We start from the raw sequence: 14,581 nt of genomic DNA on the forward strand, positions 1-14,581 counted from the left end.
ACGCTGTTAAATATTCAGTACCCATAGATTGAACTTTCTCCCCATATAGTGTGTTTGGGTCATGAAGCACTGGTAAGTAATGTAATTTCGTGTGCAAATTGGTAATATGTCAATATAATATATAGGGAAGTTATTGTGAAGTTTGTGTCCTATATAATACACGTGTACAAACTGATATTGCCATCTTATGTACATATAGTTGTGCAAAATATATTTCACAATATCACACCCATACTGCCGCCTATGGTTAAAAGAGACACTGTTCATTCCTTTTCAACGATACAGTTGTCATTTGTTGAGAAGACGTCAAGATGTTTCGGTGTTATTTATCTTTTATGTGGATGTATTCTGTTTTTCTTTTGGTAGAAGGTAAGTAATATATATTTTCAACATGCGGTTTTACTGACATTAAATCGGATGTATTAGTTTGCAACCTTTGGTCACATGTTATTAAAGAATTGTTAGTTTTGTGAACTTATAGTCAAACACTTAAGTAATATGTGAGTTCTATGGACGCGGCTGAAATATTAAAGTCAGTTGCTGCGATTAAATTCCAGACATTTGCCAATGGGGATTATTTGCCCTTGGGATGGGGGATATACCCGCATAACCCAATTTGCCTTGGGATGGGGGATATACCAACTTAACACATTTGCCCTGGAAGTATGTGTTTTGGACGCGTTTTAAAACAGTTAAAATATTAAAATGAAAATACCTGTGTACATAAGACATAATGATAAAGCTATTATTACTAACGTTTGCTATCAATATCGGTATTTAATTAACCACTGATGTTCACTGTCCGATAGTATGGTGTAGAAATGTCATGAAAATAAAAATAGAATTGTTTAAAAAATAATTGTCATACTGCCAAAAGAATGTAACTATATGTATTCATGTTTGTTTCATTCTAAAATAAATCAAGAATGTGTTTAAAATTGTTGTTTTTTTCAAAATTATCAGCTGTATTTGAAAGTTTTCCCCTTAAGTTTGATAGCATATGAGACTTGATCAAAGACTTAATAGTCAAAATTGAAACCAAATTAGTTATACCTGACAATCATGGCATCTAAAATATTTCAGTCCCATGTAGAAACAGACCGGCTCAATGTTCAACAAAATGTTTGACAGAATAACTAAGTTGTATACAAACCAATAATCTTCCTCTATCCTGTTTAATATAGAAATCATTAACTGTAAATCCTTGTCAAAATAAACCTACACCCGGGGGCAAAACAATTGTTGCGTTTATACAACGTGCAATACCCACGGTGGTAAGTCTACTCAGCTCATGCTGGTGTTTGCATTTACATTCACAGAACTGCCCCCCGAGAGTTCACCTTCTTTATATAAACGCAACACATGTGTTCTACCATCTTAAAGAATCTGATGACCTTATAGTTGTATGTTACCTTCGAAACTATTTTAGTACTAGTAGATTATTATTGTTTTGGGAACAGGGGCTTCTACAAGACATTTGAATCCGTCAGCAATATATTCCAGGACAAATACAACAGAACAATAACTAATTCGAACTAATAGTGGTATGTAATCTTCATGACAAAAAGTGACCTATTTTTACCTGTCGGGGTTGCGCCTTCCTAGCAAAAAACTACCAATCGAACCAATGGTGAATATAACTTGGGGCGCCGTTGTCCACATACCCTAAAATATTTTCAAAGACATTTATTCATATCAGTAACTAATGTAAATGGTATATGTAATTTATAGGATTAATAATCGAAGATTTTCGCCTGTCGGGGTCACGTGTACCGAGCGAAGGAATGCTGGAAGCGAAAGTTAACGGAACTTGGGGTGCCGTCCGCTACCTATCCCGATACAATTGGCGAGATCCGCTAGATGACCTCATTTGTAGGACATTCGGATATGTGTAAGTAGTACAAAAATAGGGGCGAGCTTATTCGAATATGTTAAAGCAGTAATGTGTCACGGAAGGGCTCATTCGAGCGTATTCCTAAGTTGTTACTTTCCGGGGCGAAGCTGATAAGACCATAGATAAGTGCAAGTAGTACTATGACACAAGCGAGCTCATTAGAATATGTACATCAGTTTTCCGCAGTGGAGCTGATTCGGATGAATGCAAATAGTAACATGTCACGTTAAAGCTCATTAGAATATGTACATAAGTTGTAACGTGTCGTGGTGTGGCTGATTTTATCCACAGTGACTACACGTCCCGTTTTAATTTGAGATAACCTATCATATGACTTGTGTATCTTGTATCATGTCGGGGCGTGGTTAAAGCAGTTTATTTAAGTTTACTCACCCGTTTTTGTTAACAGACTGTTTTAGAACCGGAATTTGTGTTTTGTTTTTGTGAGACCGCCAATGCATCTTTACTTGTATATATTGTATGTTTCCGGGGATTAAAATGAGATTCATCGGTGGCGAAAACAAGAAAAAAATAATAACAGATTGATATGTTTCAGTGTTTTGTAGTTTGAGCCCGCTCTCACTTCCAAATCAGGCATCAGCGCGCTCTAGGTTGGGACACAACGTTATTGACAATAACCAAAAAACTCAACGCGTTTTTATGAATATCTACAATTTACAGTCTTTGTATACACTTTTAGGCATGTCATTTGTTTGTATAGCGCAATAAATTCACCAGGTGAGGTAAATATTACACTCGAAGCTACGCGACTCGTGTTATATAGCTTCCGGTGTTCAAGAGGTGAAATATATTGCTATCTTATGCTGAACAAACAAGTATCCTCTATTTATTTAACTCATGTATGTAACTCTTGTCGTTAAATACACACCACTTGTAAACTTTCTTGATGAGAACGGCAATGCGTGTTATCAGGCTATAAATATTTCAACAACTTGAAACTTTTTGTTCATGACTTTCATGGCAGGTTTCATGAAAGAGGAATAAGACTTTAAATTCAAGTTTGCTATGATTGAAAATTGCTGTAAAACGATCAAAAAGTTATTCTATCATTTAATTTCCTATTGTATGGAGGACAATGCTGGCTTGCATGTATAATGTTAACTTTGTGTATACATTTTAACATCGAGCAAACAAACAGTTGTAAAGCCCATTTGATGCAATAAACTAAAGTGTCTTGTTTCCACAGGAATGAATCTGTGATGCAGCCCCAATATTACGGAACACCGGATGCCGCCTTTACAATCAAACGCTGCCCCGTCGATGTGACGTCACTGCAAATGCTCAACACATCATGTGAACTCGAGGCAGGAAATCAGCAGTTAGACTATGACAACATCTTTAAAACCATAAACTGTCGAGGTAATAAAGCGAAGCTCTGCGGCAGCGGTTTTTATATAGAAGAAATCAGGACTGGTATTTAATATTACCCTAATTGGATCTGAAAACGGTGTAGCTTATCGGATTTCTTGTTAATAATAACTGACCAATAAAGTGAATGCAGTCAAAAGTATATGACCATAAGGTTAATAAGTTGAATATTGAATACCACCCTGTCCCCAATTTCTCGAAAAATTTTAAGGCCATGATAACAGAATAAAGCGTAGCACACTAATTTTGTTTTGGTATGAACCAAACAACAGCATAAGGGGTTAAAGGAGGCTTTATTTTATACACAAAACTACTGCAACAAACTACGGATTCGCACGAACAATAAATATATAAAGCACGGACAAAATAGTATATGGCAAACAATTACATAAATTGATCAACGCATTCCAATGTGAACACAAATATCAACACTCACAAGCAATCACAAGCAATCTCAATTGAAAAGCATAGCGTAAATAGTTCAATTAATTAAGAAAGAAGATATATAATTAAAGTTGCATCTGGTGATAAAATATAAACTATTCGTCCAATACCGCCATGTAGTAAGTAGTCGCAGTACGGGTAGTAGAAAGGATCAGTTGTTCATATAACTCCGTATGCATTAAAATTGCCACATCGTTGGAAAAAAAAATAAATAAAATAAAATAAAAATATTAACGGTATCTAGAAAAGTGGGAAATTGTGGGTGGGTAATTTAAACATATTGCAGAGCGTCCAGTCTGCGCGCATGTAATGTCTAGCATGGAGCAAAGAATTGGATCCCAGAAAACCCACAGATAGGTCACATGACCAGAAGGTGTGAAAAAGGAGGCGCCGGCAGTAGCTTGTCTAAATACAAATACGAAGCTTAATTCTATAAATAAATAGCTAAATTAGTTCAATAAATTAAGAAATATGATAGCATGCATAATCAAAGCATCTGGTGATAAAATATCAACTATTCATCCAATACCACCAGGTAGTAGGTATAGTAGCAGTACGGGTAGTAGAAAGGATCAGTTTTCTTCGTAATATGAAACCGTGTTTAAACATTATTGCTTATATAGTCCTGGTAGCATGAAGAGTTTTAATCATCAAGCATCTTTATGGCATCCGGAGAAAGACCAATTTGTACTTAAACTGGTTTGTTTTAGACCATCGAATGTGTACTAACACTCCCCAGGGGAAAATATAATGGCCCTTCAACGAAGATGTTGGCCTTGGTTAAACTTGATATTCGCGATGGACTTCACATAACTGCAGCGTAATAGTGCATAAAACATAGCCAAAGCTGCCCAGACTGGCATCAAGAGATGATTTAGAATCCAAGCAAGATAGGATCGTATTTTTCACGGCAGGTGTGATGGGCTGTTGTCACCAAGCTGATGACCGTTACTTTGCAATCAAACCAAGCGCAAATACAATAAGTGGTTTTTCATACACTATTATTTTTAAATCCGTTTGACAGTTACGTTTGAATTTCGTCTTCAAATCGCAAGCGGATCTTTTCGTTTGTTGCTGATAGGTAATTGTCAACATCTATATAACTTGATATTTGTTGTGTTGATCAACAATATGAAAACCGTCTTTTATTCTTAGCAGCAAATTTTCACGATCGTAAAAGTCCTCGGGGAGTTGTATTTCCCATCCCTTATACATTAAACTTGTCGATTGGCTCCATACTGTTTTTTGGCCTTTTTGTGTTCTTGAGAGGCGGCTTTGGCAGTCGGGTTCGGTAATTTACAATTAGAACCGAATGGGCAGGTTCTATTTGCCTTCAAGATGTGAGCATGCGACAATTCCCACGATTCGATTTAAACTGACTTTCTTGCATTGGGACTCAATGACATTTTGGTACGAACATTTGTATTTCAATATGAGCAGAGAAGGGTCTCCACCGGAAATTCGTCCTGCAACTCCCGATATAAATAGTCGAAATTGAGGCCACTGTTCCGCTCATATCTCACCGCGAATTCAAATATATTGGTGGTATACAAATAAAATTCTATCTTAGCTCGGGGTAGTTGGTTTGAGCTAAGAATGTGGTTTGGCATCATTATGTTGCCCGTCCTCCACTCCTCAAGGAAGAGTCCTTGATAGGGATGGTCTTCGTCTGTCCTCGACACAAGGGTATCTAGTTGGTCTTGCCCTGACCGCAAAATGAATCCTTTGTGACGGGTTTGACATCGATGTTTTGTATTTTCGGACAGAAACTGCGTAACGTGCGTAGCCATCTTTGATATTGATTACATCATTAGAATTGCACGGGTTCCATGAAGTGTCAGTTTCCATTTGGAGGAGAACGGCATGCAGCAGTTATATCATAAGATATGAGAAGGGCATCAAGTGTCCCTGGTTCTGTCAAAGCCGACCGTTGCGTTAGTCACTGACATAGTTGGGCTTGTACTTTCACCGTTCAACATCTTAACGTCCTCCACTATGATTTTAAGTGCTCCCAATGGAATGCAAATTTGCATATGATCATTTTCCTCAATGAGTCGCAAGGCGTCCTAAGTTACCAAATGTTCCTGTCTCAGAGCCTGCGACACCTTTCACGACAGTTTCTTGGGACTGTTTTTTTCATAAAAAAAATACTTTCCTACACGAGTGAGGTGGCTCCTTTTAGTTCAGAGAAATTTGGGTCATATGTAGAAAACACTTTCGACGATAATGAAATCCCTTTCGACATAAAACTACTACGTTAAAGCGGCCAGCTAAGTCATCATTTCATTGCCTTAAGGAGGCGATTTTGAGTCACTCACAGTCAAATTGCAAAGTAACTACATCTATACTAAACCGTATAGAAAACAATTATACTGATTAAAAAACAGAGGCACTACTTCATTTAAAAATTTAAGAGTAGTGCATGATATATCTGAGCGTATGCTGTATCTCCAATATATAGATGTGTCGAAAATGATAGCAGAATAAAATGACCAATACTATTGTAAGAGCTGTTCATATTACAGCGTTGAAATTGGTAGACGGTCCTTCCGTACTGGAGGGTCGGCTGGAGGCGGGACTGTTCGGGGAACTGCAGGCCGTCTACGGGCGTGCCTTCGATGAAAGGGCGGCGAATGTCACATGTACATCACTAGGATATCGGTGAGTATAATTCATCGGTAGCAAATTTCTTTTCATTCAAAAAATACACAAATGTGGTGGAAATTAGTAATTTTCAGAACTCATTTCCATAAATTATCAAATTCTTATTTTGAATGATTTATAAAGATCGATTGTGGAAACATATTGACTTTCTGTAAACTTCACTAAAATCACAACAACAAAGAGCCACTAGTGTTTCAAATCCGAACACTCTCAGGTTATTAATTAACTTAGATAACTATTTCAATTCGGTGTATATTGTAAACAGAAAGATAAACAATCGGGTTCGTTTATATTTTGATTATTTTTTTTATATTTTTTAACAAATTTCGTGCCTAAACTTGTCTTTAAAAATAATTAAATATGCAAAGACAACAACAATTGAAAACACCACAAAAATATGTACACTAGTGAAAGCATTTTGCTCTAATATACCATTGCCATTTATTATTTTACACGTTCCTGTGTTAGATTCATATTGAAATTATTTTTTTCAACCTGAAGCGGAGTTCGCTCTTATAACACCAGCACGCATTATGGCGCGGGAAAACTACCACTGTATACACGCAACATCCAGTGCACGGGTACCGAGCTTTCACTCGAGCAATGTTATCACTCTGGGGACTACGCCGCGTCACGCACACCGGCTGACGTCGTCAGTGTTGCTTGTGATGGTAAGGAATATAAGTATTGTTTGAATTTTAGCACGTGGGAAACCCCGACCCGAGGCCGTGCACATAAATTGACGTCAAAAAGTTCGTACAAAGATCGCAATCATATAGAGTGCGAATATTTTTTTTCTTTTCTTATTCCTTGATTTTCTCTTCGTTTCACTTAACTTAAATTCATTTGGAAACATGTTCTACACATTATTTTTTTAATTGGCGCGTTTTTGTACGTGACTTATCTTCCATGGGTGTGTAAGTCGCTTTATCCAGCACTGGTCACATAACCGGAAACTCATGTCTAGTATGCAAGAAAGCTGCACCGAACATAGCATAAACATTTCCTTTTTATGGATTGGTTATTTTAACTATGAGTACATTTCTAAACCTTAAAGTCATTAAAATTTGATTATTGCGTCAATCAATGACGTCATCAGTGTTTCATGGCTAGGCAATACAGAAACAGGCAATGGACATATCAGTAATAATCGCTTTACATTTTCCTAATTTGTTTATATTGTAAGCGGAAGTTAGGTGATACAAATCGTGTTGGTCGAAACTTCTGTTAGAGATTATATGAGGAATTTCTTTTAAAATGATGGTGGGGATTCCAAACAAGCCACACTCTAACTAACCCTATATTATCACCTTATTTCAAAATAGAATTCCCTATAACACCAACGGAGATGTTCGACCACGATATGTAAAACATTTTTCCTATGTACCATTTGTCAGTTATTTCATACCATTTCCCTGGGGAGATCACTGAGTTATACAATTAATCAAAGCGCTTGTAGTGCTGAAGGATGAGGCAGTGTAGGTATCAGGCGTTGTTCAATATCCCAAACCTTAGACATGGCTCCGTAAATCCATTTATTCTAGCCAATTCAGTATACAGTCCAATCAAAACACACTGTATGTTATCTTTAATTTAGAATTAAAGTTTACCTGAAGTTGGATTTTGGAATCCTTTAATTGTTGTGAAGCATGATCTATGTATTCATAAATATATGAACTAAACAACACATGTTGCATATTTACAAGTATAGAATCTTTGCTTTAAAGAGTTCATCAACTTAATCGTGCGTACCTGAAAATGCACTTAGGTTTTACGTGTACTGTTTTGTTAAATTCATTATTACATTTGTTATTTTTTTAAGTCTTTATTACATAAACATAAAATACATATCATAACATTTGATACATTTCAAACTCTTAATGTATACCTATTATTATTAGTGAATGATAACCTTCGTCTCATATCCAATAAAATTCCATAGGCGGACCACTCAAATTGGAGCAGGTTAAGGGCAATCGGTCATTCGAGGGGATACTAGTAGGTTACCATGACAACATTTGGTATGACTTCGTTGGTGAAGTTTCGGAAACCACGGCGAAGACAATGTGTTCTATTCTTGGATTTGGGTGAGTGGTTGCGGAACTATTCGTATCAAAGAATAACTGACTCAAAGCAGGAAAAGTTGCACCGAAACAAGATCGAATAGGTCATATACGAGTATACTAGTAATATATTTGACATAATCGAGAAAATGACGTCTTAGTTTTCGGTGACAAAACAATAACAGTGGCTCCAATGGTGTGACGTATTGTTTAGCTCCATGGTATATATAAGGTTGTACACGTTTCTTTTTTGGAACCGTACAATTAATGTGTTGCTCAAAAGTCATAATTTAAAATTGTACATGTAAGCCAGCAGTCAATTGTATAACACCTAAAAAGCTTTTGTTCAGCCACAGTTAACCAAAATGTGAAATGATTGGTCAATATTTATCAAGAAAAGAATATTAACTAAGCAAATAATTTAAATGTTCTCATTAGCCGTCATTTATCCCACAACCTGGGCCACAACTTCAGTCCATACCATATAAACAGCATCCACGCTTTTATAATCTTATATAACATTTACCTTATAAATATAGGAAAACAGATGCTGTTTTTGTATGTCAATATCTAACAAATTAAACAAAGTAAAGTATTAATACTAACGGCCTTGTAAGCTTGAACTTATTTGTTCTTGTTTTCTAAAGCATAATTTAATAAGGATTAATTCAGAGTATATTCAGCAATAAGACCAATCATATTTTTTTTTATTTTGATTGATGTTACCATTTTTTAAACCAACAACTTAGTCCGATATAATGTGAATTGGCCTCTTCTAAGACATTGGCCATCGTTGTTTAGCGGGCCATGTATTTGAGTCTTACATTTATATAATTATGACAACCAACGTTTTAAACCACAACTTGAAAGTAAAAACGTTTCACGCTAAAACTTTGCATGACACATATAAACGCTTCGTTAATGTAATTAGAATCACAATACTACGTAGTCAATGCTTCTCAGACTTTGTGAATTACAATAAAATAAAACGTTAAAACCGTATACTATTCAACAGAAAGAAAACATATCATTTATCATTTGATAGATGCATTTCCCCATTCAGAAAAAAATAATGACACACATACAGGCTTCAGAACTCAGGTACCTTGGTGTATTAGTTTAGGCGTCGAAACTGAAAAGTTCTATATGAAATTGTCATGATTATCACGACTTATTTATTATCAATTATACGATTATTTACTCTACCTTTATATTATTTATTTAAAAAACTGTGTTTCAGCCATGTCGGTTTCTCCAGTCGTGCGCATCTTTACAAGAATGTGTATTACTACAAGCAAGGCGTCAATTGTAACGGTCACGAGAAATACATAGAGGAGTGTGAGGGCGAGCTGAACTATTGTGTCACACAGGGATATTTCTACTGCACACAAATGTTTAGCACTTTTGTGGCTCTTTTTTGCTCTGGTAAATTTGATTTATCACAAGCATGCACTCTCACTGGATGACATCTTTTTTTTTATTTCAATCTGATTGTACGGAATGAGCTAACTCTCGTATAATACGTTAACTATTATTTCATTTTTGAGATACAGATAACTTCGTATTATTTAAACGTATATTAGAGTAAGCTATATGTCATCTGGCTACAAAAATGTGTTTAAGCATTTAAGATATAAGCCTCGAGAGTATTTATATATTAAACCTAATTGATTAACCTTTTAAATAAATATTGCATGTATTACATTTTTGAATAACACTATTACGACGCTTCTATGTGTTAAAGGGAGGTTAAAAATCTTTACTACAATTATAAAGCAATTTCTGTCGTAAAAAAAGTAATTTCTATAGACGAAAATGCTCTCTGTGAAAACTTTGATCATAATCAAACTTGACATTCTGTTACTTTTGAATGAAACTTTGTTCGATTCCACGCCTCACTTTAAAAATAAATCTTTTACCGGGAGGGACCATGCGGCGAGTGCTCTGATAATAATGTAAGTCATTTTACTCCAAAAGCCTAAAATGACTAACAAAATTATGTGATAGCAATCTCAGCATATTTTGCATGTTTCTAATTTTAGATGGCTGGCTTAGCATTATTATCCCCCTTACATAAACTTTCTAATTTTAGACTACACACTGGAAACTATCAGCCTATCAGCGACCGGCGTTATACAAGTTGGCGTGAACGGCCAGTTATGGGCTATCTGTGACGACTACTTCACTCCCGAAACAGCCAATAGCGTCTGTGCTGTGCTTGGTTTTCAGTAAGTGAATTATATATTGTATATATCGACGAATCTAGTTAAGTAGCATACTTACACCTTTTACCGCAGCACCAAAGCAACTGATCATGAGAAGCCGTTTAACAATCAAACTCTCTGTTGACCAACTATAGGATTGGATAATGGACAGCCTATTGTTTAATTGGCACCTGGCGAATGGTCAAATATTAAGTTACCTTACATCAGTTTTATTTTAGGAAGCATTTTTGGGAATGAATGCGAAAAGATTCTAACTGAGTATTTATTTAATGTCTCTTTTAAGCTTTTCGGTTCACCATTCGATTTAAAGCTATTGCCATGGGATATAAATAGTATTACAGTATTAGTCTTAGTTTACCCTAAAAGATAAGATAATATTTATTTCTTAGCACACATACAGCTGAACCTATTCATTTTGTTTTGCATGTTCCCTTGCTGTTAACCTCGTATCACGTGTACTTCATGTGAAGAGTTTACAAAAAAGCTTGAAACATTGGATGCATTTTTGGTCATGTCAAATTTATTTAGGACGTTTTTCACTTAACTAGGTGATAACAAACTATGTTACAAACTTTACACAACGGTTGCTTCCCTTTGCCATAAAGTAGTAACTGCAAACACACAAAACACGTGATGATCATTAAAATCACTTGACGTCATTCAAAAAGTTAGAATCGTCTTTTTTAACTCATGATTTATATATTATTTTACTTTAATTGCAGTGCTATGGAAAGCTTTAAAATTAGGACAATTGTCGGCGAATCGATTATGATTTATTTATTATTAAATTTTGTTTGCTTTTTGATTAGTCCACTTTTCTGTTTTATTCATTTGCAGTGGCATAGGAAGCTTCAAAATGAAGCAAACAGGCGAAAATTCAGTTATCGAAATTCTGGGGTCGATAATTTGTAAGCCAAATGCAACAAGCGTTATCGACTGTCACATCAAGCACCAGTTCAGTTATCGGCCCTACGATCAATCGGCAGAGTGTAGAAGCTACATCATGCTAACATGCAACTGATGTCTTGTGTAGATATTTACCACGTCCGAATGACTCGAACAAGTTGTTACAAAGTGTCTGAATTAACTTAAAGCGAATATATTAAAATATAATTAAGAGTTTCCTTGCTTAAACAAAGATATTGAAATATTCATATGAAAAACTACAGAAACAGTCCCCTTGTCGGATCTCTAAACAAGAATAACGTTCAAGGACGCAGAGCCCAATTAAGAAACACAGAACAACAATATACACATCTACAAACCAGCTACACGGATCAACAACACACATTTTCACAAACCATCTAGACGGATCAGCAACAACAAAATCTACACACAACTCACAACATATAGAAAAAATAAAAATAGGGGTTTTATCAAAGATTGTTGGCTATCGCCGTTGAACGGTCAGCAACATAAAACTACAGGAACTCTTCAATTTAGACATATTGTGTGTGCCCTTTTACAGGCTTCGTAAATTTACATTTTACTGACCGTTCCAAGGCGGTGCCTAACAATTCTTGATAAACATACCTATTCTTTATATATATAGTATGTATGCACTGTGCTGTTTGTGGAGTTTTGTGCGTTCTTCTATGTTTCTTGTCTGTGATTTTGTGTTCTATGTCTTTGGCGTTTGCCCAGTGCCACTTAACCGGGTTTATGTTTAAACTTATTGCGACTGAGCTTGTTTCTGTAGCTTTTTGCATCACTATTCATGCTAGATATAAGGCTTCTGGTCTTGCCATTGTACTTTCCATTGTGTTGGTTAATATATTAGCTGAGACCTTAAAGGGACATTATTTAAACGAAAGTCTGTAACACTTGGTATTTCCTAAATGAAGTGTTTAAGCTATTAATGTAAGTTATTATCTAGACAATAAATAATCTGGAAGATCATAGATGGTGACAAGATATAACCACTTCAGTATATCGACGATGCCGACGACTACATAGAATTAATAATTAAAATTTGAAGGTTTATTTTAATTGAATTTACATTTGAATTTTAAAAGTAAATATTTACTGAAAAATAATACATATGAGCTAAAAACAAAACGCTTGAATGGATTGCGTGTTAGTGATAAAATCGGGTTATTTCATCCCGCAGGAGAAAAACCTTGTAACGAAATGCGTTTGTTTTTGTTTTTACGTAATTTCACTTCCGGTGTCGAAGCATAATGCTCTTCTTATATCTTGTATTATTGAAACCCCGCAGGATTTTGCCTCAGGTTTTCAAAAGCTGGGGAAAAAGAACACGGGCGAGTGTAAAACGTATAGATTTTCTGTAAAATCTTTGTTGGGGTCCGAACTTTGCGGGTCAATATGACTATCTTCCAAACGCATTTCACAGCAAAATACACCAAATCATATTTAAATAAATGTAATGTTATCAATGTATCTTTATTTATTCTTTAACAGGTTACCATATCCGATACTTTTATTAAGCTCCCGGTGGCCCTTGTTGACTATCCGGCTGTTTCCTATTATTTTCTTGACTTTACCGGCATGGGTTCGAATCTGAAATACTTTTAATTCTAAAACTGCAATTTTGATATCATAGAGTAAAATGATAATAGAATGAGTGATTTCAAATGCATTAGAGGGAAAACTATTTTTGAGTCCAAAACATGAGCGATTCACTTTTAAAGTTAAGTCAATAGTCGTCGAATCTATAACGATCGATTTATTCTTATATTTTCTTTGCAGTGATATCGACCGAAAGCTTAAAATTTAAGACAACATGTGATGAATCGTTGAAAATTGATCCATTCTTCTATTTTATTCATTTGCAGTGGTATAGGAGACATCGACGTTAAGATAACAGACGATAATTTAGATATGGAAATACTGGGGTCGATCATTTGCAAGCCAAATGCAACAAGAGTTATCGACTGTCACAACAAGCACCAGTTCGGCTATCGGCCCTACGATAAATCGGCAGAGTGTAGAAGCTACGTCATGCTAACATGCGACTGATTACTTGTGTAGATAATAACCATGTCCGAAAGACTCGAACATGTTGTTACATAGTGTCTGAATTAACTTAAAGCGAATACATTTACATATAATTAAGAGTTTCCTTGCTCAAAGATATGGAAATATTTACATGAAAAAACTACAGGAACAAGTCCCCTAGTTGGAAGCTTAAACATAAACCTCGTTCAATGACACACGGCCGAAACCAAAACACTGAACAACAATACGCACATCTACAAACCAGCTACACGGATCAACAACAAACAACATATATAATGTATACAACAATCTAGGGGTGGTTATCAATGAACGGTCAGCAACATAAATATATACTTGATGTGCACCACCCCACACTTATCCCAACAATCCCGAAAAAAATAAAAACTTAAATAATAGATCTTATCCCAATTTGCATAAACCTGAGAAAACTTAAGAATAAAACAAATCGTAATAAAATTTATAGGTAAACCCCAACCCCAAATATGTAGACGTAATCCCCGTGCCTTTTACCACGCTCTATGCTAAATATAAGGATACTGGTCTTGTAATGGAAGTTTCCAGCGATCTATCATTCCATATATGTATCTATCCTAGATATATACCTGTTTACACATTGATTGTCTATTTAATAACGACAAACTATTTTGTAACTGGTGTAGTTTCCATTGTTTTAACATTACCTAGATGTTTCAATCCTTTAGATATACCGTATTTAAATATGAACATGCTTTACATCTTAATACAGATAAAACTTTCAAACAGTTTTGTTATTTTATTTGTGACATTCCGATACACACAAATATCACCGCAATTTGTATGACATTCCCTCAAATTACTCTCCCTTCGCACGAATATACAATATTTAAGTCATTCGAAACTCCTTGGCAATTTTCCGACGAAAACAATCTTTGATGTATATGGAC

The 14,581-nt window shown here is 35.4% G+C and overlaps 1 protein-coding gene across 2 annotated transcripts; it reads left to right on the forward strand.

Moving 5' to 3' along the window:
• The first annotated feature begins 289 nt into the window (after window positions 1-289).
• Window positions 290-14,380, forward strand: LOC128224734 (neurotrypsin-like). Of its 2 annotated transcripts, none has more exons than XM_052934721.1 (9): window positions 290-369; window positions 1,732-1,891; window positions 3,102-3,274; window positions 6,253-6,388; window positions 6,893-7,062; window positions 8,334-8,478; window positions 9,695-9,879; window positions 10,547-10,682; window positions 13,475-14,380. In XM_052934721.1, the coding sequence occupies exons 1-9, from the start codon at window positions 312-314 to the stop codon at window positions 13,656-13,658; spliced, it is 1,347 nt and encodes a 448-aa protein (XP_052790681.1). In that variant the 5' UTR covers window positions 290-311; the 3' UTR covers window positions 13,659-14,380. The 2 variants fall into 2 exon arrangements, with proteins under 2 accessions (XP_052790681.1, XP_052790679.1); XM_052934719.1 differs by lacking the exon at window positions 13,475-14,380 and adding an exon at window positions 11,517-11,790.
• The last annotated feature ends 201 nt before the right edge of the window (window positions 14,381-14,581 follow it).

The sequence above is a fragment of the Mya arenaria genome, chromosome 17 (genome assembly GCF_026914265.1).
Source record: "Mya arenaria isolate MELC-2E11 chromosome 17, ASM2691426v1".
NCBI classification, from domain to species: Eukaryota; Metazoa; Mollusca; class Bivalvia; order Myida; family Myidae; genus Mya; species Mya arenaria.